The 26,655-nt window shown below is 40.4% G+C and overlaps 1 protein-coding gene and 1 non-coding gene across 3 annotated transcripts in view; both read right to left on the reverse strand.

Moving 5' to 3' along the window:
* Nucleotide 1: 1 nt before the first annotated feature.
* Trnad-guc lies at nt 2-73 on the reverse strand. Its single transcript has one exon. It is a non-coding gene; the product is annotated as a tRNA-Asp (tRNA).
* Nucleotides 74-4,737: 4,664 nt separating this feature from the next.
* Nucleotides 4,738-26,655, reverse strand: part of LOC105387563 (bumetanide-sensitive sodium-(potassium)-chloride cotransporter) — a 38,047-nt gene continuing 16,129 nt past the window's right edge. The window contains exons 3-20 of one of the 2 annotated variants that reach the window (XM_038115963.2): nt 26,156-26,429; nt 21,371-21,439; nt 20,870-21,050; nt 20,274-20,533; nt 17,235-17,343; nt 16,621-16,760; nt 14,179-14,400; nt 13,177-13,408; nt 12,833-12,954; nt 12,309-12,444; nt 11,067-11,278; nt 10,417-10,658; nt 9,896-10,119; nt 8,353-8,522; nt 7,685-7,842; nt 7,011-7,153; nt 6,463-6,596; nt 4,738-6,118 (exon numbers count right to left, since the gene is read on the reverse strand). In XM_038115963.2, coding sequence (XP_037971891.2) covers nt 6,005-6,118; nt 6,463-6,596; nt 7,011-7,153; nt 7,685-7,842; nt 8,353-8,522; nt 9,896-10,119; nt 10,417-10,658; nt 11,067-11,278; nt 12,309-12,444; nt 12,833-12,954; nt 13,177-13,408; nt 14,179-14,400; nt 16,621-16,760; nt 17,235-17,343; nt 20,274-20,533; nt 20,870-21,050; nt 21,371-21,439; nt 26,156-26,429 — 3,142 coding nt within the window. In that variant the 3' untranslated portion in view covers nt 4,738-6,004. Of the gene's footprint in view, nt 6,119-6,462; nt 6,597-7,010; nt 7,154-7,684; nt 7,843-8,352; nt 8,523-9,895; nt 10,120-10,416; nt 10,659-11,066; nt 11,279-12,308; nt 12,445-12,832; nt 12,955-13,176; nt 13,409-14,178; nt 14,401-16,620; nt 16,761-17,234; nt 17,344-20,273; nt 20,534-20,869; nt 21,051-21,370; nt 21,440-21,558; nt 21,627-26,155; nt 26,430-26,655 lie in introns of those variants that run through there. The other variant, XM_048628712.1, reaches the window with a different exon arrangement.

Here is a 26,655-nt window from a genome sequence, read left to right on the forward strand (position 1 = left end):
TCTCTCCGGCGGGGAATCGAACCCCGGTCTCCCGCGTGACAGGCGGGGATACTGACCACTATACTACCGAAGACTGTGGTTACACTTGTAAAATTTACATACAATTTATGATTCTGAGGAAGCATGTGGCAGTCTTCAGGGTCATTTTGGTAGGTAAGTATTTGCACCAACATATTAGGGTCTGTTCCACAATGTCTGGTTAGTGGCTACCTGACGGATAAAATACATACTGTCACTCTCTGTTATTATTTTTTAGACAGTGACAGCATGTATTTTATCGGACAGGTAGCGACTAACCAGACATTGTGGAACAGGGGCTAAATCTAGGTAGGTACCTACTTCGGAGTACCAACCAAGTAGATACTTATGTACCTACTGCTGGGTGGGATGCCAATTTCATCCGGGTTACTTACCTACTCGGTCAAGACTGATGATAGTACAATTTTATTTTAGAATTTGTTTAAAGATTGTCTTCCTGAAATCGGGTATTCTGTACTGGGATTCAATCATTTTCACCAGGATACCAAACAACCTGCGTTTCTACGTCTAGTACTAGTACTACCTAGTCTTACAGATAATTTAGTAATAATGAAAATGCCATTAGTTATGTAATCATTTAAGTACCGTGCTTCTTCTTTTACATAAATCGGTATAACGCGATCAGATAAAGAAACATTTTGTCTGCTTATTGTAAGTCGGAAAATTTAGTTGAACAAATGTAACGTAAGTAACTATATATTACAATTTAAGTACTGATAATAATAATAATAATAAATATGTGGGGACATCTCACACACGGCCATCCGACCCCAAGCTAGGCAGAACCTGTGTTATGGGTGTCGGACAGCTGATATATCTACACAAATACATAGATAGATAGATACTAAATATAAATATCAACACCCAAGACCCGAGAACAAACATCTGTGTTTAAACAAATATCTGCCCCAGCCGGGAATCGAACCCGGGACCTTCGGCTCAGTAGTCAGGGTCACTAACCACTACGCCATTCGGTCGCAGTTTTTGGGATAATTAAACAAGGAATTTATTAGTTACAAGTGCTTTCATTTCATTTAACATATACATACTTTTAATACTTATCCTCTTTGTAGTGTGGATTCTGACTTGACTGTTTTTACATGGGCCCAACGTGTAGAGATTGCCTGTCCTTATTTCCTCGTTTATCTCGGAAACCGTAAGAGATATCGAAAAACTAATGAAAATTTGGTACCCTCTATGAGGATACACCCCCGCAACAAGGGATTCTCTACACGTGGGACCCATGTACAAACGGTCAAGTCCGAATCTACACTAAACAGAGAAAATGTTTGAAAAATCGTGAACTGTTTAGTCTCTTTTTGAATCAAGTAATTTGTCCTTATTTCCTCGTTTATCTCGAAAACCGTAACAGATATCGAAAAACTAATGAAAATTTGGTACCCCCTAATTTTCATTAGTTTTTCGATATATCTGTTACGGTTTTCGAGATAAACGAGATTCTCTGTTTAGTGTAGGTTCGGACTTGACCGTAATATATATTACTTACAGGCACGGACATAAAGTCTGTGCAGTGATAATATAAACTAAAAAAATACTTAATACGATATTTCATGATATTTTCATTAAAAATAAAGAAAATCCACACTAATAGTAAAATAACGAATTTATTGGTCTAAAATACCTAAGTACAATCAATAAAATATTTAAATCTCTACGTACTTAATTATACTTAATTAACTATCATAAAAATGCCATTATGAATTCATTTAAGGGCCCGTACAGGGTGACGTGCCCCGCCAAATTTGGGTTTTCAATGCTCTTCACACAGCACACGCAGTGACACGCACACATGTAAGTTTGCACAGTGGGTCATACTTTTACTCGCCAACATTATTGACAATTATTTTCAAGTAGTGATTTGAGGGTAAGTATAATTTTTAATTACACTGGTAAGCACCAGGAAAGAGTAGAAATTAATAGGGGTGCCACTTTTCTCCATACTCGGAACCCGATTAGCTTTCTAAACAAATGTAGTATTTACTTACTTGTAGAAAGGTAACTACAGGTATTAAAGTGTAGATACTAAGGGTATACTAAGCCGAAAGGGGATGACTCAACTCAAGGGGTCATTCTGAACAACTTTTGTTCTACGAGTTTTGCAAATTCACGAAAAAAAATATTCGTTTTCCATGGTTAAAAGTCACGTGTCATCAAAGTTTCTATGAAAAAGGTTTTTTTTTTGTTAATTTTTAAAACTCGTAGAACAAAAGTCCAGAATGACCCCCTGTCTCACTTGTTTTTACCCGACTGCCGAAGGAGGAGGGTAATATTTTTCGATTGTATGTTTGTAAGTATATTTTTTGGTAGCAGAATAATATTTTTTCTTATTTTTAGGGTTTCGTACCTCAAAAGGAAAAAAAGCAACCGTTATAAGATCTCTTTGTTGTCCGTCTGTCTGACTGACTGTCTGTCTGTCACCGCCCTTTTTCTCAGAAACGGGTAAAGATATCAAGCTGATATTTCGCATAGATATGGGGAGTACCCCAAAAAAATATTGGGGTACTCCCTCTCCCATACAAGTAAATTGGGGCTGATATTTTTTCCGGTTATTTTGATGGTGTAGGTAGGGTATCGTTGAATTGGTCTTTTAATATAATAGGTATAAAAAAAGGTTAAAATATAATTATTTCGCTTTTACCCTTAAATTTGGGGACCACACCATAGACAAATCCTAATTAAAAAATGATTTCAATAGATGGCGTGTTTTTATGTTGGGTAACTCAGAATAAGAAGTGATGATATCTCAGAATAATAATGGTTAATGGTGCTATTCCGCTGAGCACCGAAACCGGTGGGACACAAGTGAAAAGTGGCGGTTCCCCTCATCTCGCATAATCTTTATTGACCAAAACTCATTTCGCATTACGAGTTATCAGTTAGTCTAAACTTTTTTGGCCGAACCATCACTTTGCCAAGAATTATGTGGCATAAGGCTCGTTTCGTCTAAAACTCTTTAGGCACAATCTTTAAACACCTAAGTTTCGTTTGCTCAAATGTATGTTCGTCTATACCTATGTATAATCTTGTTTCTCCTAATGTTATCTTAATAAATAATATATTAAGTATGTAGTAAATGTACAAATTGTGGTATTTTTTCTCATACATCCCGAAAATCACGATATTGAATGATTAAAAAATCGAAAGTTAACGAGCAATACAACATACATTTATAATACACATACAATAATTATTACAAACCCCATGAGATCGAAACCTAAAGATAGGTGCGACGACGAGCAAAGCGAGGAGTAGCGTGTTAGGTGCACATGTTCATCAAAACCAAAGCGGAGCGCAGCGAAGCGGAGCGGAGCGTTTTCCAAACAGCGGAAACAATACAAGGCACCAGTTTGCGCTATAGACAGACGCTCCGTCAAAGTTAAAGCCAAACAAATATTATTACTTTGTATAAACCTATTATTAGGCTATTCAAGATTTGGCCATACCATTATTAGGCTAAACAAGATAATGCGAAATAACTTTTTACTAATCGAGATTTATGCCATACGATTTTCGGCGAAACGAGACTTTGGCAAATAAATCTTGGGTCAAAAAAGGTAGAACCGAAAAGTGGTCATGAAAATGCACTAGGGTAGACCCTGCTCCTAGAACAGGGCATGATTTTGTGATTTGTGTGCGAGGTTGGAAACTTTGAATATTTTCTTGATTTTTTTATTATTGATGCAATAACATATAGTATTTTTTCTGAGTTACCAACCGAAGTCACCCCGTGACAGGGTGACTAGATAGGTACTTCTGCAAATTACGCCATCTATCGTTGGTTTTTTTAGTAACTACTGTCTATAGAAGAAATTCCGTCATTATCAATTTTACGTTACGAATGAATTTAGTAAACCCAGTAAACCTAACTAATCCAGAGGAAACCTAAAATATATAAATAAATATCTTTCTGTCTCTCTGAAAAACATACTTAATAGCCCAAACTCGATGCTTTTAGCTATTAACATCTTTGAAATAAAATTCAGTCACCACCTTGTTACTGCCCTCATCAGATCCTCACGAGACCATTCCTCAACCAGTACCATGAGACTGTGTTTTTGATGAATCCTAACCTAATGTTCCTACGTATTGTCATCACTTAGATCAATTCGCTATATTCCTGCTCCTCATCGGACCTTTACGAGACTGTAATGTCACGCGAGAACATTGCCCACTATCTAATTTAATTAAATGTATTGAATATAGTGTAAGAATTATGCTTCCTCAATTTCAAATCAAATTATGTTGGTGTCATAAAAGTTGAAAAAGTGCAATGACAACCAATGTGCAGTGATTTTGTATCTGTACACGAAAAGATCGCGAGCTGTCAGTGCTGCCTAAACCGACGTGACCCTTCTTTGGAGGCCAGCGGCCGACTGAGTCAAACGTCGCTTGTGTTTATGATTTTATAACACAGAAAGCCGCCATAGATATTTGTATGAAGATTTGAGGGAAAAAAATTGCCCAAGTTTGTTATTAATTTACACAAAATAGGTGTGTGTTTATTTAAAAACAAGGTATTTAGCGCCTAGTCCAAGCATTTATCTTTATAATTTCATAAGAATCATATGAAAATTCTTTATAATTACGACACAGTTGTTACAATACGGGAGTGTGATTTACTGGTTTTTCGAAATTAATTTACAGTTATCCATAAGCATTTACTTAAATTCGAATGATTCAGCACCTAGCTAGACTCTTCGGCTACCTGTGTGATTTTTTTCAAGGCTGTAGAGCATCATTTACTATATAATTCTATGACAATGCCAACCCTCGATTCCCTATTGCAGACCCTTAATAAATAGGTGTTTTTCTTTTACATAAATGGGCAATGCAGTAGGTATTTTATTTTAAAAAAACTGAAAAAAAACTTTAAGTTTCGTTTAAATTCTGCAGCTTTTTCAGGAGTTTTAGAGCTGCAGGGTAGATACAGGGTCCCCAAAATATTTTTTTCGTAAAGCTATCCGAGTGAGTGATTCCTCTGAGCCTTCTTTAATCTTAAATATGCCCATACGGCCACTGCCACTGTTGTCAGTGCCACCTTAGCTATTAGGTAAATTATTATGCGTACACAATTATTATGTCATTTTATCTCAAATGTTTATAACAATAACCTATTACCTTCTTTCTTTAATTCGCAAATTATAATTATATCCCTAACATTTAATTAAGCATTACCTACAAGTAAAAAATCATAAGTACTTATATAAAATTAAATAATACTTGGTTCAATAATAATAAAATTAAAATATCTTAATAAGGACCGCCTATCTCTTTGGTAACTTAGTGTGATTTGTTTCAAGGCGTCTAATTATACCTAATATTAACTACATAATGGTTGTAATATTATCAGTAGGATAAAACATCCGTAAGAAGTTAAGTAAATAACTTACATACTTATCCAGCATCTTACATAAAGAAACAATGGGAAATCTATACAAGAACAACTTTATAAAGTGGAAATTTCCTACTTTTTATTTCTCTGGTCTACTGACCTGCTTTCAGATCGATCACTTACAAAATTTCCTACAGCCTACCACCGTACATACCTAGAGTTCGACCAAACTAACTTTGCATCAGAAACAAGTGCCAACACTAAAAAAAGGTTATTAGGGCAACCTTTTCTTTAATTTCTGACACTGGTGTGATTTGAGTCGTTAGCAAAGTTAGCGTTGTCGGACCAGGTTGTTATCACCGCAACTTCTACCGATCCGAAATATGTGTGATAGATCGGTAGCGCGACATAAAACATACTCGTAGCTGAAGTATAGTCAACTCCTAATCTGTCGATAGTGGTACGGTAGCCGCGCTAATCCCCTGATGCCCTACCCTGGGTCTACGATTAGAAGGCCTTGATAACCTTGATCTATCTTCCCTGAGTCTACTAGTAGAAGATGAGCGTCGATGGTGGTACGGTAGCTCCCAGTATGCCCCTGCCACCCAGGGTCTACGAGTAGAAGGTGAGCACGGAGGTCTGGTTCCCGCGCACGAACAGCGTGGGCGGCAGCTCGCGGCTCAGCATCTCCAGCCACGCCATGTACAGCGGAGCTGACACCGAGCCCTGGGGAACAAATGACGATATTAGTGTTATTAGAGTGTCCGTGACAAACACTGGAGGTAAAGACTAGGGTTTGTCACTGTGGTGAAGGGATCTGATTAGCGTCAGGGTGCGTCGGACGTACGTATACTGTTACTGTACAAGGAAATAGTATAACTACCTACCTAAATACGTCGGAGACTTCCTATTTGTACGCTCACCGGGTCACAACGGATGATTTCGAAGAAGTCAGTGATAAAAAGCAAAAAAATTGTCATGTCTTGATGCGTCTTGTGCCCCATGTTAGCCCTTCAGTAAGCCTAGCCGAATCTATTTCTACAATGATATTTATACAATGGTATCCTCACCTTCCTAGGCATCGGCAGCGACATAACAACAAGACGGGCGTCCGCGGAGTTGGCCAGCAGCAGCTCCCGCAGGCGCAACTGCCGGTTCGTCTTCTCCGCCAGGGTCAGTAGCTCCGTCTCGCTGATGCGCCACTCTGGGGGTGAGAGGGTAGAGGTTATTGTGTTTATGTTTGACATGTTAATGGTTGCCCTAAAAACAATGAAATCTGCAACGGCACGGGCATCCGCTATGGATATCTAATATCTTAACGCAGCACCAGCACTAAAATAGGGGTCCTCTTTAGCCATCTACTTAGACTAAAGCCAATAGACAACTAGCCAGTATGCGGTGGTAGTTGGATGAGGAGGCTATGGCGTGTCTGTAATGTTGATGGTGATGATCAGCTTTCTTGTCTTATCATGAATGTAGAATACCAGTAGTCAGTACTGGAATGGTATTTATTTATGAGAGGTGGGTACAGTTAGGAAACTCAAGAGAGTTTGATTTTGAGATAATTTGCTTTTTTTTTTTTGTAAGTATCTTACTTACAAATCTTTACAAATCTTACCTTCCCTAACATTCTCATCTGTGAACTTCTTTATGATGTCCTCGAACATCTTCTTGGTCTCGGCTTGCGGCGCCTCCGTGATGTCCTGCACCATCGTCAGCGACGAGTAGTCGATGCGGAACTTCGACAGGAGGTTCGCCATGCTGCAAGAGGAGTAGCATGGAATGGAATTACTCAGTGTTATAGTTACGGATAACGGGTTGATGATGATTATGACACTAAGAAAGGTTGCAGTAAGGGATTGGATGAGGAAAGGAAGGCCGTGGATTTAGCAGATTATTGGCTGATGATTTTCCATCAGCCAATAAACATCCATTGCTAAACATAGGTCTAGAGACTGTTGACAGTGTTGTGGCGTTCCTAGATTGGTCCTCGGCCTTCCTCATCCAGCCACTACCGGCTACCCTAAGGCGGGCAGCGCGCAGGAGGCCGTCCCACGCTGCGTTTGCCTGTTCGTGTTCTCCACTCGAGAACTCAAAAATTAAAGTTTATAACACGCAGCATGAGGTATTTATCCAGCAGTGCAAATATATTTTAGCTACGTCACGGACTCGCGCTCTGGAGGCATTATGGAGGTACATATACTTGCTAGCGCTAAACTCCTTCGCGGAGGGTGTCCAAACTATCTACCATACGCAGTTCCTCAAAAGCCGTGATCATTGAAAGCCCCTTACTTCCTCTCCTCAAGCTCCATCTCGTGCCTCCTGTTGGCCAGCGCGAAGATCCTGAGCTTGACGTGCCCCCACGCGGCGCGCTGCGAGATGATGTAGGGCAGCAGGATGGTGAGCCCGCCGTCGTCGTACAGCCACCACACGTCCAGCGTGCCCGACTCCTGCGGGGATTGAGGAATAGTATTAGAGGAAGCTGTGTTAAATCGGACGGTATTCATGGTAATCCTCTTCTGCTCTTTCCTCCGCTTCTTCATAATGCAAAAGTGGTTCATTCTGTTTACCCACTTTTGTAATACCTTGTGTAATCGGCCCGATAGTCCAGTTGGATTTCTGGCAAAATTTGAGGAGAGCGGTTGGGTGTTGAAAACATATCGTGTTACGGGTTACCGCGTTACGTGGACTGATGCACCAAAGGAGCCTCTTCGAGTGCCGCATCTCCCTGTTCCTTACGTCTATACTACCGGCACACATAGGGGAGTCAGCGTCTACCAATTAATCTGACCAGCCAATCCTCACCTCACTTCACCAAACAAACCCTAGTCCAACTATAATATTTGACCCTAAGAAAAAGGAGGCTGATCCTCACCAACCCCTAGTCTAACTATAACTACATGGTGTTTGTCACAGATAGTTACGCTATACGAAGAAGAAGAATCCCTTCTGATCCTCACCTGTTTCCTCTGGAACAGCGTCATCAGCGACAGCTGTTCCTTAGACAACTCTTGGCCAGTCGAACTGCGGTACACGACCTGCCGGTGCAGCGCCTCCCCGCGCCGCTCCTTGCGCGGCTTCTCCTTGTCCGACACCGTGAAGGAGCGCGAGGTGGTGAGTGTCAGGATGTCTGGGGGTGGAGGTAGAGGTTAATCAGTCTAGCTAGCCAGCCGTAGTAGCCAGTAGTAGTTAGAAAATTTACTATCCATACTCTAGGTTTATAGCCATTTTAAAAACACGGTTAGGCTAATAAGGAAGGACAGAGGGCAGTAGGTATTACAGGACTTCATCGTCAAAGGTAAAGCCAACTTTAGCCAACGTCGCCAGAATTCATACGCCACTCATACGCATGTTATTGATTGGACAATTTATAATACCTAGCCATAGATTATGACAGTAGGACAGGGGTTTTGATTGTGTTGGTTGTGTGGCCGCGTCCTATACGTTATGTTATGCTGTAAGTTTATAGTCAATGGAACCACTTGACTACTCCTCTGTCCTCTATTCAATGCGAAAGATTTAACTACCGTTCTCAAAAAAGACACCCTTTTCACGTTCACCAGCTTCAAACATTCTTCAATGTATCTTAAGGGTCCATAAAAACTTGCCTATTAACACAAAAACACTTGAGAAACGTAACCGATATGCAGTAATAAAATTTAAAACTTCTAACATAGTATTTGCTTCTAACCAATTTTGTAATAGTTCAGTATCAATTTATAATAAAATAAACAGAGTGTTAAACCTATACGGAATGACTTACAAAGAATGTAAAAAACCACTACTTCATGGCTTAAATCATTGAGTTATGAAGATACTGAAGAACTTTTGAAAACCTAACACTAAAGAAATGTTCTAGCTCCTGATTTTCACAAAATTATAAACATTAGGTATATACTAGTAATAATATTATTGGATATAATATACCTTACATAGACATACATAATTATATTTACTACAGGTATTTCAATAACTGAAATTTAAAAAATTATAATATATATATACATACAGTAGTTAATATGCTAATACTTAAACTGGCATGCTTGCATTATATCGATATATAAATAAATACATACATTAAAATATATATTACTTTAATATTTATTATATTAGGATATCTTAAAATATATTTAATATTGTATATTATAGATTACACTAAGTTTTTCATGTATACGATACAGAGCACAAAATAATTTAGATACCTACACATATAGTTAACTATCTACATCGAATACTGACACACCTTTACCTTAAGAAACTCATAAAATAAAATAAGTACCTAATATGTTTTGAATATTTTTATAAGTACCTACCTATATCAAAATTGTTTTGTATACTTAAAACTTGTATTAAGTGGCATTGGCACATTCAAGAAGGAGGGGCTCTTCTACTACAGGTTTTTTAAACTTACAAGAAGAGACCCACAATGTAATAACATTATCTATTGTAAGTAACAACAATAAAGAATTTTGATTTTGATTTTTTTTTTGATTTGACACTTACTAAGATTATGCCGGCTGCTCGGCTGGCTATCCGACGAGCGTATATCCAGATCCGAGTCAGCGTGCATGATGTGCGGGCCGCGGCGCACGCGCAGGTCGCCGCTGCCGCTGGAGGTCGCCGTGAGGCCGCCGGTCGCCGGGGCGTCCTCCGCGATGATGGCGCTGTAGTCCAGCCCGCCCGGCACGCGCAGGATCGCCACGGCTAGGCGGTTCTCGAATGCTGTGCTGTAGGGGAAGAGGGGATAGTTTCAGACGGTGTAGTTTTGTGCTTCCAGAGTGTCGTACATAAGCTGTGCTCTCCATCCAGCGTAGGTACCCTTGGGAAGTCTAACAGTTAATCTGACTGGCTCATCGTTTCACGACGTTGACACACGCTACCCTATTATAGACTACTTGTAGTGCTTGTCACCGATACTCAACGAGGTGCAGTGCATTAAATTCTACAAATATTTTTAATAATACTTGATCATCGTGATACGTGCAAATGCATTGCATAAAAAGTAGCTCTATAATTTCACTCACTGCAACACATTGAAGTACGCCACCAGATCCGTCGGCTCGGCGTCCCTCCAGTCGTTCTTATACCCCATGAGCAGCACATTCGGCGCGAGGCGTCCCACGCCGGCGGCCTGCACCAGCGCCCGGGCCCCCTGCTCGAACTGGAAGCCGTTGACGCCGGAGCAGAAGGCGCGGATCTTGCGCTCGCGCAGGTATTCGTCGCCGGCGCGCATGCGGATTGATTTCTCGCGGTAGGTTTGTTTTGTCTGGGGGGAGGTGGGTTGCATTAGTATTTAAATAATGGCCAAGCTCGGAGGCAATTCTATTATCTGCGGGGGTATTCTATTATCTATTACCCGCACATGGCAGGAACCTTTGTGCATAAGGGGACAGAAAGTCTAATCAGAATCAGCTGAATGCAGTTTGAATGGACCATTTTCCATCACGCTGGTCAACTGCGGGTGGGTGGGTTCACGCACCTTGTGCTCTAGAGCCTAGCTCGGAGGCTAAATGAGGATACCTATCAGCCTACTAGCTACTTACAGAGAGAACATGAGTTCGCCCTCCAATGTTCATATTGTTTGCGGTTATTTACGGACAATTTCAACAGCTTGCTCGTCAATGAGCTGTTGGTAGATAGAGGTAGTTACACAAAGACTTCGTCCTTTACAAACCTCAGAAATATCCCCCACAATCATAAGCGAGCCGGCCTTGGTGATCAGATGCCCTAGATCCACCAGCGCCGGGCGCGCCTGAGGCCTCCCCGCCAGCACCAGGAGTTGGGGCCAGTAGTTCTTGACGTGCTCCCCGGTGCGAGCGAGGTTGTGCGCGCTGGAGAGCGCCGTCTTGTACATCTGCGCTTGCGTGCTGCTGCCCCAGTTCACGTCTGGGAATGAAACGGTAATGAGTACTTGGTAGATAATTCGGATAATGTAAAGTCGGCTGGCAGATGCGTGTCTTAAAGAAAATATAATTTGCATTTTACAACCAATGTTGGGTCTACATAGGCGTGAGATTGAGTGTACGGTCATCTGTAATAATTGATGTGAAAAATTTTCAAGCCTTTTCAGACCTTTATTGTGTATATGCCCTATATCCCCTCTATGCCCCCTAGTTTTATACCTATAGCATTGTACCTACTTAGCTTTAGATTGGCGAAAATATCTAGAAATAAAACCCTTTAATTGTCGTTAGGCAGTTTTCTACCTCGTGTGTGTTGGAGTACGTGCTATTATCAAGGCTAGACTTGCTATTCTACACGCTTGATTACTTTTCAGACATCAAAGCTCATGGAAATTTTAACATTAACCCCGTATATTCTGGTGAAATGAATCACGAAATCTTAGAAATCAAATTCATCTCGATATAAATAATATTCGGATGTGTTATTATAACTCTGGGAAGTCGATGCGTAAACATCATTTTGTAGAATGACGAGTGACCGGGGAAAATATGCGGCCGTGGATTTCAACACAGGATTTAGCTTCAGTTAGATTTCTATTTTCGGCTGTAGATACATAATGTTTGTTGTGGTGTAGTGTAGGTACCTTCCGAGTGTTTCAGCTTCGCGATTTTCGCGAACAACGTGTATCTGATACATATTATTATATATTGCACCCACATTTGCTGTACCTACCTATGTGGAACGTATACGCTTGGCTCGTCTTCTTTAGCACTGAAACTAGTGGTAAAGTCAATGTCGCTCTTCAAATTAAATCTGACGCTACATATTATGCCTAACGCAAGAAAACTAATAGGTACCCACTCTATTTTTTACAGACGAGTACTGATATTGTTTTACAACGTTACATTTGGTAGATATAATCAGTAAGTACTTACTCGTATTTTTAAAAAAATGTGAGGAAGAAAATATAATATTATGGTGTACGTAGATAATGCACAAAGCAAACACTCACCAGGCTTCCTATAATGCACGATGAGGTAGAGCGTGAAGAAGATGGCGAAGGTGACGAGAGACATCATCCAGCTGATGAGCAGCATGATGGCCACGCACAGCAGGAACCCCACCATCGACACCCACACGTTGTAGTACTGGGGGGAGATAGGAGCGTCAGTGGGGAAAACAATAGAGGATCTATCTATAAGTTGATATGAAGAAGAAGGGAAAGTGATCCTTTAAAGGGGCAGAGAGCGTTTCCAACACTCATGCGGTCGAGGTTATTTAGGCTTAATAAAATTAAAGCAGGAGTGATGAACTCGCGACCTTCAGACACAGGTCGTAAAGGTCTAATTTCAACAGGGACGTAACCCTGACTAGGGCATGGCTACTGGTAATTTTACTACTCTCCCTATCTCAATGGGTCGCAATACTTGCAATAAAGTCTTGAAGTTGTTAATAATATAAGTGAATATTCATAATTTAAGTAAATATTCATAATTTAAGTAAATAATTTAAGTAAATATTCATCAATTATCTTACTCGGAAGGTCGGCCTCCAGCCCAGAGGCCGGACCAGGGCCGCATGGAATGTGCAGAAGTTGATGAGCGCGTACGACGCCAGGTAGAAGTTCGATATGAGAGGAGCAATCGTGTTTAGGTCAGCTGTAAATATAAACATCAACGATTAAAACCTTCTTCTTTGAGTGTCCGTAAATAAAAACTGGAGCGAACTAGTATAAAAGGATTGACCAGTTAGAGCAAAGATCACATTGGTTTAAGGTACAAAAGATACGTAAGTCGGGCAAGTTTCGTTAATTTGGCTATCTATATCTTTAAAATGTGTAGTTAACACAACATGCACAATAGAAAACATAATAAACGCACCAATAAGAAGAAAGATAAGAGACACGAAGAAAGTGAGCACATATCCTCGGTACGGCTCGCCGTGCTTCCCATAGCCCTTGGAGAAGTAGATGAGGCCGGGGTAGATGCGGTCGATGCCGAGGGCCTGGATCAGTCGCGGCACCGACAGCAGGTTGGTGAGGGCGGTGGAGAGCGTGGCCGCCCAGCAGCCGCCGTAGATGAAGGGACCCCACGCCGACATCAGCTGCATCACCTGGGGAAGTCGTTGTTGCAAGCGTTTAGACAAAATCCCGCTTTTACCGGCGGATTTGTTATAAAGTTCAGGTATAATCTTTCAAATTAATCATCCAATTATCGAATGCTTATCTCCCAAAGAGCGTCACCATACTGCCTCCATCTGACCTCTCTCTACGCCTTGTTGTCTAGTCAGTCAATCCAGCAGGCTGGAGTACGAAATCAGCATCCCACGCTACATTCGCCTGTTTGTGGTCCCCATTCAAAAATTCATCCTAACTAATCCTAACTAATCCTAATCCTAACTAATCCTAACTATCCTAATCCTAATCCTAACTAATATTATAAATGCGAAAGTAACTGTGTCTGTCTGTCTGTCTGTCTGTCTGTCTGTCTGTCTGTCTGTCTGTCTGTCTGTCTGTTACTCTTTCACGCCAAAACTACTGAACGGATTTGAATGAAATTTCGTATACATATGGTCTCTAGACCCTGGGAAAGAACATAGGCTACTTTTTATCCCGGAATTCCCATGGGAAAACTTTTTAAGGCGAAGCGAAGCTCGCGGGAACAGCTAGTACGATAAATGCAAAAGTAACTGTGTCTGTCTGTTACTCTTTCACGCCAAAACTACTAAACGGATTTGTATGAAATTTGGTATACATCTGGTCTAGACCCTGAGAAAGAGCATAGGCTACTTTTTATCCCGGAATTCCCACGGGAAAACCTTTTTAAGGCGCACTGAAGCTCGCGGGAACAGCTAGTAATCTATAAACTGTACAATGGTCTTACCGAATAACTATTATGCAGTCCAAACTGGCACGTCCCAGTGACTGCGCAGGCGGACACCCCGCTGTAGTCCACCACGGTCCCGTTGGCCATCACCAGGTCGGTGAGGTTCCCACTGGCGTCCCGCAGGGCTCCAGCTCCGGCGAACAGCACCATCACGGCGTAGCTCACCATGGAGATCAGCAGGGCTAGGAGGGTTCCTTTAGGGATGGCTGACGCTGGATCCTGAGGGGAATGTGACAGATGAGTTTGTTGGAATCGGGATATGCTGTTCAGCCATTTGCTGCTGACGAAGAAGGGAAAGTTTTTGGTGTTATTTATAATAACTGAGTGTAGTATTCTATCCGCATATTTGCTGACTCTCAAATCACGGAGACAAGGACGGTTTGTCATAATGATAATACCAATTTATCATAATACCAAAAGGTATTATTTGCAAATAAGTATATACTTGCAAATAACACCAAAACCAAACCGTCTCCAAACCATCAAATCTAACGAGCGAGTGTTTTGTCAACATCAAGATGGTAAACTGGCTATCATTAATCATATTTCAGTACACGTCGGAAACTGTCTCGCTCATTTCAGCAGGTTTCACCGAGTCGGACGCTGTATGTAAACCTAGGCACCTATGATGCACGTGTACCAATCGATGTCATTAATCTTTCTTCTGAGAATGGTCTGGACTGTTTACGAGGTTTCGGTTCCACATCACGCGTTCTGGGAATAGGCGTGAGTCACCGCCGCCGACTTCAATTGGTTTCAATTAATCGATTACGCACTTTAATAAAACCCTGAAAATTTACGGTTCAAAACGTTTGACACTACAATAGAGGTGATTACATTTCATTTGATTTGCATCAGTACTTCAGCTGAAACATTAATAAGTAATGGCGTCTGGTTATTGCAGATGGATCTGACTTGTGCTGGATAGAATTCGCGAAAGAGGCACCAAGTAGCAAAAAGTGAATCACTGTGGTTTCTTTTCGTAATACGAATAATACTCACCATATAAGTAGTTAGTAAGTACTTACCTAAACACCCAGTAGGTACCAATTGACGTACTGTGGTTCTGATGAATGAAGTCACGAGGACAGGGTGAATCTACTATATACCTAGATATCCATGTACAGTCTTGTGGGGAATCGATTTCAGACCATGTGGAGATAGAGTTCTACTTTACGGTAGGTAGGTACGAGTACCTACAGTCCTATTTACTTCGTTGTTTTGTAATAATAGCGTAAGATCATTTTTAACAATCTTAACTATCTGCCAGGTTTGGCACTATTTATATGTGCATCTGTTAGCTGCAGCTACAATGTTTCCATGTTTATTACGGTAACATATCATTCATATTGAAGTTGTTTTTGGCAAGCAGTTATCTAACATGGAAATAATACCTACGTATTAGAATATGAATAGACAGCAGGTTTCCCAGAAATTTATGTTTGTTATCTTTACTGTCGGTCCTTTCGATTAGAAATTAAATAAAGTACAAAACCTTTTTCTGAAAATTCAGTAAGATGGCTGATGAAAATGAATGTAAATTAATAAAGTACCTACCTAGTTCTAATCGGAAGGCCATGATAATACACCAAAGTAGCTAAGTACAACAAGGAACAAGTAACAATATGAGTGGAAAATAAAATATAACTAAATTGTCTGTAGTTTTTCCTCAGAGCCGTGGCATGTTTGTGGAGTGTGGGCGCGCCGCCGCCACCGCCGCCGCTGCGATGACGTCATTTGTAATTTCGTAATCAGGGGGTGGAAGCTATCATGGGGCCGTAGCTTTTATTCACTTGTTATAATCATGTTCTAATTAATACCTACCTAATCTAGACTTCTTTTCATTACAAAGGTGTTAACGAAGATTAACTAGAATAAATTTCTGTATTCTAATGGTCGTTTCCCGATGATACTTACTAGGATTTCAAATTTTAATACTAATACATATTTGAAGCATATATATCTGACTGAATCTATTTTAGATTGCACGTGAGCTTACACCGGAAGTGCATGGTCATCGCGCGGGAATGAATGAGTAAACGGAAGTAAAAACAAACACTCATGAAGTCAGTAGGCCAAATGATTTTCACCAGATATTTTCAGGCACAGCTACTGCTGAAGCTAGGTACTATTGATAGCTAGGTCTACTTAGATAGATATACTCGTGCAGCGACGCTAAAATGCTTTTAAACCCCCAACAAAAAAGGTTGTAATAATTTTAACTTGTCTGTGGTAGCGTAGCTCCCAAACGACTGAACCGATTGTCGATTTGTTTTTAATGTTTCCCCGAGTATTCTTAGCCATACTTTATCAAAATCGGCTTAGCTGTTCACCACTGCGACTTTTAACGTTGATTATTGGGGGATTTTAACGTTGGTTAATAGGTTATGTAAGTTTTTTTCGAAGTTAGTCCTATAGTTGTCTGGCCAGTACCCCTACCTTGAGGTCCCCGGAGATGTTGGCGCCGGCCTGGATGCCGGTGACGGAGGGGAAGAAGATGGCGAACACGCTGAAGAAGTCCTGCTGCAGCCCCTCGCTGAACCTGAAGTCGGGCTTGAGGTTCCCCGTGAACACCGACGCTGTGGAGATAGAAGATTGTTGGAGACTGTCTGGTAGAATGAGCCGTTGTGGCGTGTTGTCTTGTTAACAGTGTTTTAAGTAAATTCGTGGTGGTAAGCTCAGGGTGTGTGTTCAGTATAGCCTTTTTGCAATACCCTGTATTTTGAGATGATTGTTGATGTACTCACAGCTGAAGCCGACGAACCCCTCAGCGACCTCAGCGGCGTCCCGCGGGCCCAGCAGCGTGCCCACGGCAAACGTCACCATCGCACCCACGATGATCACAATCATCATCATCATCAGCCTTTATATAGCAGTCCTCTGTTGGACGTAGGCCTCACCCAAACCAAGCCACTGAATGCGATCTTTCCGCATCCAATCAAAACCAGCCACCTTTCGCAAGTCACCCCACCTAGCCGGCGGACGTGCTACGCTACGTTTCCCTAGTCCTATACAATATGGTGGTCTATTCAGAGATGTGTAGTTGTACTCACAGCTGAACCCCACGAACCCCTCGGCGACCTCGGCGGCGTCCCGCGGGCCCAGCAGCGTGCCCACGGCAAACGTCACCATCGCGCCCACGATGATCGCGATCAGGAAGTTCTGCACAGGATGAAAACCATTAAGTACTGTATTACGATAAAAACTGTTTAAAACGAAATTTGATAGATTTATCCAGTTTCATCATACTCGGTTAGATCATAACCAGGGATTACCTAGTTCATCAATTATACGTCATCTTCATATTAAATTCTTGACAAATGTGTCAAAAGTCAGCAACTATCCCTGGTTATGATCTAACCGAGTATGATGAAACCATTGAAACTTAGGCTTATCGGCTTATCGGACGTTTGACAGCAAAGTTTGTGTGGTATGGACCGTAGAGTCCAACTATAATGACTTTGCAACGGGTAAATAAGGTTTTCTTTGATTGGTATCGTTAAATCATAGAACATTGCGGACTCGTACTCAATGCGTTAAATCAATGAAGAAGAAGTCAGGCATACTACGTCGTTCGGTGTCAGAAATTAAAAAGTTTTTTATTGTTTTTCTAATAAAGTTATGATTTTGGCATTCGTATCTAGATAGTTTGAAGAAAAGCAGGTAGGTAAATAATAGAAGGAAAATAAACATCAGTCATAACTACTGTACTTACTTAATGTAGTTTAAACCATACAACTAAAATATATATACAAGGTCCTAACTATCCACTTACCTCATCAAGTCTTCAACAAAGAGCTATTCATACTATTTCCTTCACATTTCTATACATTTTCCTCTTCTCAAAAGGCTCATTTCATAAAAAGCAACTCACCTAATTGCACAATTACTTAATTAATATGATAAGGTTCCAAGTAATGTCTGTATTTTCCATCAAAGCTTTTACCCTGAAGTAAAGCCCCTGCTATGCGACCTTGCCTCATCAATCTTCAGTTATTTATATGCTATTAATGCTGGCTGAAATGAAATGAAATGAATTGCTTTCAGCGAATTTTATATCGCTGTATTTGTATGTTTTATAAAACCCTGATGATACTCGTGTTCAAGATTTACTGTGCCATATTATTATTTAAGACTGTATTTGCTACTTTAGCTAAGTACATGCAGATTCTTCGTGCATTTTTATTAAGTACTAGCTGTTCCCGCGCGCTTCGCTTCCTTAAGAAGTTAGAAAGAAGAAGCCTTAAGAAGTTTTCCCGTGGGAATTCCGGGATAAAAAGTAGCCTATGTTCTTTCCCAGGGTCCAGACCATATGTAGGTATACCAAATTTCATTCAAATCCGTTCATTAGTTTTGGCGTGAAAGCGTAACAGACAGACAGACAGACAGACACAGTTACTTTCGCATTTATAATATTAGTAAGGATGTAAATTAATTAATAAGAAAAGTTAGGTTAATTGATTAACTGTCTTTATAGCTTCTACTCCTTCATAACTAATACAGGGTGTTGCAAAAGTGCTAAGGATACTAAGCTGAAAGAAGAGTGCTTCAGGAGGTCAATCTGAACAAAAATTTTTCGCTACGATTTTTGGTGAATTTTCAAAAGTCGTAAGTAGAACTAAAGTTGTTCGGATTGACGACTTTTCGGCTGTGTATACAATTTTTACTACACCATTTATACATATATGGGCTACGTGCTACATAACTGTGCCATAAATTGTACATATTCTAGAATAACAAAACATTCAATAACAACCCCCAGTCTCGTTCATTTAGACATACACTTTCTTGTCATACACGGAAGATTCAAATTGTATCGTTGTCCATAATTGGAGAGGTTATTTACAAGTGTGCGTAAGGTCGATAAATTGGACATCCACACCCAGCCACGCCATTACAAGTTCATTTACAAACAAGAACACTATTTTCTATCTATACAGTTTGATATTTCATCAGTGATCCACTGTAACCGGCCGTCAATGGATAGTAAGAAAACGAGATACCTACTTACCGAGCCCAGATAGGTACATACCTACTGTCTTTCATTTATTACTAACTGACACAGATTCAATACTAGCTGCTAGGTTGAGTGATAATGATTCGAAGAGCACTCGGAGATTGGATAGAGTAATCGTAACTTGGTATAAGTACTTAAATATTCTTCAAATCATTTCTATTTCACCTGTAGACTCAGACTCAGGATCAAACAGTTTTAAGTTTATAGGTGGAATGGATACTTGTCTCTTTTGTTAACTGTAACCAGTAACTGTATTATATTGGAACTACGTTGTAGAACACTTAAAAAACTAAACTCACGACTGCAATTCCCGAAAGGGTAGTCAGTCACAAGAGGTACTACTTTACAAGAGGTACCTACTTTTCAGTTAGGTAGGTCTATAAAATATACATTCGATATTAACATGTTATGTAGAATTATACACTATTTCAAAGCAATTTGTTGATTAAACATAACCTTTTAAAAGCGGTCATTATTAACTCATTTGGTCAGGTGATGAGATGTGAGTTTCGTTTGTCATTTGTTAATTACACCCTAGACCTAGACTCTAGAGACAGAGACCGCAAAGGTTGTTAAAAAATCAGCCTAGTCAGTTTAGTCCACCAAAAAATATATTTAAAAAACACACACACACACACACACTCACGCCTTGTACTAATGTACTCCCTTGCGGGGTAGGCAGAAGTGCATTGCTGCACCCACTTTTCGCCAGTGTTATGTTTAGTCCCAATGTAATAGGGGGCGAGCCTATTGCCATTTTACGGGCACATCCAAGACCCGAGAACAAATATCTGTGTTTAAACAAATATCTGAACCCGGGACCTTCGGCTCAGTAGTCAGGGTCATAAACCACTACGCCATTCGGCCGTCAAAAAAATATTTAACTAGTTAGTTAGGTATATACTTACACATAATAATGTACAGAATCACCTAAAGCAAAAATCATATTTTATGTAGTAATCCAAATCAATTTAGGTAAGTAGTGCTTCCTTCTTTTACTTACACAATTTATTTTAGTTGACATAAAAAGTGCAAGAAATTATGAAAAAAGCACCAGAAAAAGCCGTTGACGGACCTGCGCTTTGCTCTCCCAATCCATGCCGACCGCGCAGATGATACACATGACGACCAGAGCGATTGTGCCCACGATCCTCACGTCATTGACGCCTCCGTCCACGATGCTGACTCCGTGGTTCTTCAGCAGGTCGTTGAGAGAGTCACAGAACCCTATGGTGTTCATACTGGCGGCTACTGCGTTGGCGAACGCGAAGATTATGCCGACGGAAGCGCCGAACTCCGGGCCCAGAGAGCGCGAGATGATATAGTAGATTCCACCTGCAAGTTGGGGGTGGCTTTAGTTGGTGTAGGCATTTTGGTAGGGATGAGTAATTGAGATAAGTAATAGATATCTTGAATTTGCTGTTGAAGAGCATAAGTGACCGTGGCATATCTACTAATCGAATAGCTACACGGTAAAACAGATTTGATGAAAGATAGCTAAGAACATCACCGAATCTTTATGACGGCATTTGTCAAACTTACATACTGAAACATAAAAATGCATTGGAAACCAGTGAAATGCAGTGATGCAGTGCCACCATTGCAAATTCTGCGCCACATAGGTACATACAGCCACACCAAGAGATGTTCACTTCAAATCGAAAGACCCACCTCCTTTCACCTCCCCATTAGTGCAAATAGCGCTCATAGACAGCGTGGTGATGACGCAGACCACGGCAGAGATCAGGATGATGACGAGCGCCAGCCCCACGCCCGCCTGCGCCACCACCCACGAGATGCGCAGGAACAGCATCACGCCCCAGATGTTCAGCAGGCACGGGATCAGCACGCCCTGGTGGAAAAGTCCTAGAGGTTACTTGGTGTCATTGTTTGTATGATGATTGATGACAAGAGGTTATAATGAAGCCTTGCTGTTGCGTCCGTTTAGAAAACCTTGTTAATGTGGAAACCCGTATGGGTCACTGGGAAACTGTCCAAACTTAGTAGGGGTATTTGGAAGACCTTGTGCTTGTACATATAAGCACAAGGTTTTCAGCAGAGCAAGCCCTATCCATACAAGGCGACCTTGCATTGGGTGCATAATAACTATCGGTATGGTTAGTCAATAGAGATTCCTATCATTAGATTATTAACTATTAGTCCGAAACTCACTTGGATCCATCCTAATTTGATTCCTTGCGCGGGAGTCGGTGACTTTGTATCTCTTTGGTTGTGCTCCTCCTGTTGATAAATAACAAACCATTTATTGATAGAAAAACCTTGAAGCCGAAGTGTAACAAATTACAAAAGTGCTGTTTACATTCTCGCGCTACTTCTGAACTAACATTTACATTACGTACATCTTCAACTGTTTATAAATCTATTTGTTTCCTGTTCATACGTTTATCTATAGGAACATAAGTACTTACAGTCCATCTAGTATATACTCGTAAGTCATGAAAACGGAAATAGGTCCTAATTCCTAACTTAAGTCAGTAATTGTTTGACTTTTCGACCTATTACTGATCGATAAAGTACTAAATCTGTTCAATATCATCATGACTTTATAAGTAGATGGACTACTGTAAAGTTCACATGATGTCGGTAGGTGGGTAGGATTACTATCTATTTATTATTCTAATTCTAATTAATTCTTTTCCTGTAGATATCGGAAGGTATCTCCACCGTCTTCTACCTGTTCTTAGCATAATCACCTGCTCGCTGCTCCTCATACAAGATTATTATAGGTCATTGGCCCCTCACAGATTGTGCATTTCTTGTTGCTAACTTGGCAAAATTGCTAATAATTTTAACGAAGTGGGTGCTGGTTTTGCAGAGACAGTTATTAGCGGCTCTGCCTGGCTTAAAGCGGTTCACAAGGACAATTTGAAGTGGTAATATAAGTATAATCATGTGCCGTTATTAAAACTTATGCATTATTAAATATTTTATGATGTGTCAGACACACGCATTCAGAGTCAGTGGAGTCAGAAGAACTAGACATAGTTAAGTACATCTTCACGAAGAGGCCAATAATAATCATATTCAAAATCGATTATCGGCTTTTGGTCAAAATAAAGCCACTTTCCTCCGTACCTAAGTCTGCCTGCACCCTACCTAGGTACCGTTTAGTTCGGGTACAATATCAACTCCTATGTGTCCTATCAAGATTACCCTTATGACAGCTATAGCTATGTAATACCTACAGGTATTTATTGCAGTTAGTAATGATGATGAGTTGCGTCAACACGTGGTGAACACACGTCGAGTGATGACTGACAGGTGACACGCCGGTGAGTCGACGGTCGTCATCAACTCATCAGCTAATGGACATCAACTGGTGTCGCGTGTAGCCACATTGTTTATGGATTTACGTTAGGTACGACACGGTATGTTGCCTATCAACCTATCTAACTTATGGAATTATAAAGAAACCACCTACAGACAAGATGCTATAACTTTTCTTTCGAAGTTTGCATTTGTGCCCTCGCCCGCAAACCACGCAAAAAGTGGGTGCTGCAATGTTTATGTTTTGTGATCTCACTTCAGGATATTACAAAACCAGCTTTCTTGTTATAATAATAATAAAAAAACTCGTTCTCGGGGACTTCACCGGTGTCCTACAATCGGAAAGGTCATTGCAAAATCTCGTTTCGCCACGTGCTTGACGCATTTGGTCTCGGTATACGGAGTCCATCAACCCTGCAGCTTTAGAATTGACCTCCTTGGGTTCCCTCCATCACGTGCCCGGACCGGTCGCCCGGCGGTCGTGTCCGGTCGTCTCCGGATCGCACCGGTTCCCCACCGGCCAAGGATATCTCGAGCACTTCGCGTATCGATTGCTAAGCCCACTCGATTACTAATCACAGTTCTGTTTTCTAAGGGTTTTCCCGTTAGGGCCGGCGTCGAAATTAAATTACTTACTTACTGTATTCTGTAGAGGTATGGGCGGAAGGGCCCCAAAACATAGCAGACCAGCTGTTCCGGACTTAGATATTTTACTATACAGTTACGTACAGAGCTTTTCAATATGATCATTTAAAGTTATGTTACCTATACGGACAAAATTATTGTCTCTGCCATCAATAGCCAATAATGGCCCCATGCTGGAGATATGCGCCTACCAAAGGCTTTGTAATAAAACTATCCTCAGCCTTCTCTCGTCTCCACTCTGCTACTCCAACGGTCATCTGTTCTACTGGCCGGGAAACATCATGCCACTTCAGCCTACAGATTTGTTATGAGCTAGGTCTTATCTTACTTGTTACAGTTCTCAGACGAACGCCTTTAGACGAACTTGAACTAAGAAATTATACCTACTTACGTATTTTTATCAGATTGTCATTTGCCTCAACTGTTATCTCATATTTGCAAAGATTTAAATATGAGATTTCCTGATTATCTAGATAGGTACAGTGGAATGCCATCAGAACTTTAATATACCTAGATAGGTACTGGTAAAGTCTATGTTATTGGTACTAACTGTACTGATTTAACTCTTTACAACCAACAACGTCCAAAGTCTTAACTAGAATTGATTAATTACCTATCTACCTATTTGAAAAATATTAGGTTTTACTTAAACTTATTAAGTAAGCTTAATAAGTTTTTTAACAATTATTACCTATCTATCCTTCAAAAATGCCTGAAGAATATGTAGGTACCTACTAGTTTTAATATGAGTAGGATCTACATAACCATCAACCATTTATCATTAGTATAAACCACAAACCTACTGTAAGTATAAAATAAACATCAGTTTAGTAAGAACCAGGAAGGAACTGAAGATTACTTTTGTCTGAATTATAAAACCTTGGATCATCAAACCTTTGTGGCTATACACCTGCCTACCAGTAGTTTATTTGTCAAACAATCGCTTAACGATATTATAATCGGATAGGTAAGTACCTACTACTCTTATACAATAATGCTCCCTTGACAATGATTTTCTATTTCACATTTTTTATCCTGATTGCAAACAGTAGCATAGATTACTACAAGGGCGTACCCAGGTAGGGGCAGGGGGGGGCAGCTGCCCCCCCCCTAGAAGATAAAATAAACGTAAATTTTCCTGCCAAGTTGGAATTAAAAACGTGTTATCTACTCTTGCCTACCTATCTATTTTGTTTTGTATTTTAATCAAACTAATTAAGGTCAACTGGGGTGACGTTGTATTTTTAGATCACTAAAAGTTTTCGGAATAATGGGAGCAAAGGTATGAAAAATTTAATGTAAAAGTGAGATATTTACTTTAAGAAACTAACGACTATTGAACAACTATTTCTTAACAAATTTAAAGCAATGATTTCTTTGCTGGAATCTAATAAAAGTTTCTTATTAAGTGTCTTAAAAAAATCGTGTTTTTAACGCATTTTCCAGGTTTGAGGCAAATGTGCTTTTAGTATGTAACTATTCAATAGGTAAGCTTTCCGTGAAAAAAATAAGAGAGTTTTATCCAGTTAATTTTTTGTGCAATAGTATGGCAGTTAATTTGGCCAAAAGAAACTATAGTTGACGAATTCACAGATGATTTAGTAGAAATCAGGAAAATGCGTCTAATTTTCATGGACGCATTTACTCCATGATAAATCCAAATAACATTTTCATGAAAAAAGAACTACCTAAGTACTCCTGTAAAGTGTAAAGTGAGTAAGAATGTAGATTTAATAGTGGTGAGTGACAGTTGTGAATAAAATAAAGTAACATCATCCATCCATACATCCTCTCATTTATATTCTTTAGAAAAATAGTAAGATTGGATCTCATACGGGTATTAAACTTAGATATCAATTAAAATAATTATGTGCATGGCAAAACCCATACTCTTCAATAAGTTTAGTGTTCATAAATAGTATAAATCCTTATCGAGCTGGTTTCAGTGACCGTAACTGATCACTGAGGTTAACACATGGCACGGTCAGCCTTGGATGGATGACCGATTTCAAATGGTTCTTTTCTGGACGCTTCCGTGCATTGAATGGCACGTTAAGCCGTGGGTCCCGGTTGCTGCTTCGGCAGCAGTTGTTAAGCCTAGTCAGAGGCCTTCGGGCAGCTTGAAAAAATCTGACAGTCGGGTTGTACACTTACACTTACCCGACAACTTTAGTGCATTGTACTTAATAAAAAACGGCGATACAAATTTACAGTGAAAAGCGGGTGACTACAGTCGTGAGCATAATTATGTATGTATTAAAAGGTTGACGATTTCTGTTTTGAGGCAATGCGTTGCAACAATCGCAATAGCCCCATTACGCCTAACGCATTTACCCCAAGACTTTTATCAAACATAAAAAATTAACATCATGAATTCATCAAATAAAGCTATTTCATTGAAAATTTGCGTCTATATAAGTAGCCCAATGACTATTGTTTAGAATACCTACTGAATAAAATCAATTGATAAAGAAAACTTTAGATTCACATTTTCAATCACCTGTCACAGTACCAAACTTTCAAAAAAATGTGCAATTTTATGTTGACTACAACACCATCTGTCTGCAGTTCATGTAAAGTATTTAGTTTAAGCCACCGTAACTAGATGGCATTTTTCAACATTGATAAAGCCGTTTTCAAATAGGATCGAAAAGATTAATTTGGCCCGTAGACGCAATTGGCCTAGTTGACCTTAATAAAAGACAATTTTCATGATTTTTGTTTCAATATACCCGACCGACCATCATCTCAAGACCTGCCCCCCCCTAGCTGAAATCCTGGGTACGCCCTTGGATTACTAAATAGTTAGTAGGTAAACGGTGCCGCTGCCGCTGTCCTATACAACGCAGTACTTATGAACTTTTTTGTTGCAGTTGGTAGTACCTTTACTTACACCTGAATGTTCCTATTTATAAACTTTTTATGAAAACTTTATAAATAGTAACATTCCTCCGGCCGCCGTAAAATACTTTGGGCCGTACACTCATTTACCACTTTTACAACACAAACAATATAAGTACCAACCTCTTCCCGAATCAAATGATCACCATGCAGTTCTCCCAGACTCGGCCTTTTCAGGGCTCTCTTGGAGTTCCTGTAGTTCTCCATCCGAGGCAGGGCTTCCCTCGTGAGCTGGGCCAATGAGCGCTTGCGCTTCCAGCCTGCGTCATGGAGCCAGGTCTCTGATTGGCCGTTGGCGGCTGTCTCGGCAGAGGAGCGGAGAGGGCGGGATATGATGCTGGCGCCCATGTGGATGCCATTCTTCTTGGTCTCCGATTCCACCGTGGACACGGTGAACCTGGGAAAAATTAGAATTTTACAAACTAGTTCTGGGTAAACGGGCAACATTTTCAAAAATGCTAATTGGTATTCTTTGGAGTCGGGTACCATTGTACATTGTTGTGTACAATGATAAGGAAAGTATCTTTGTGCCTACAGCGGATGGTTAAATAAAGGTCTCGTATCGTACACTTTCGTTTGATCTCGTAGCCAAACGCTACGAACTGTAATTGCCAACTTTCAGC

Source organism: Plutella xylostella, chromosome 21 (genome assembly GCF_932276165.1).
Source record: "Plutella xylostella chromosome 21, ilPluXylo3.1, whole genome shotgun sequence".
In the NCBI taxonomy this organism is placed as follows: Eukaryota; Metazoa; Arthropoda; class Insecta; order Lepidoptera; family Plutellidae; genus Plutella; species Plutella xylostella.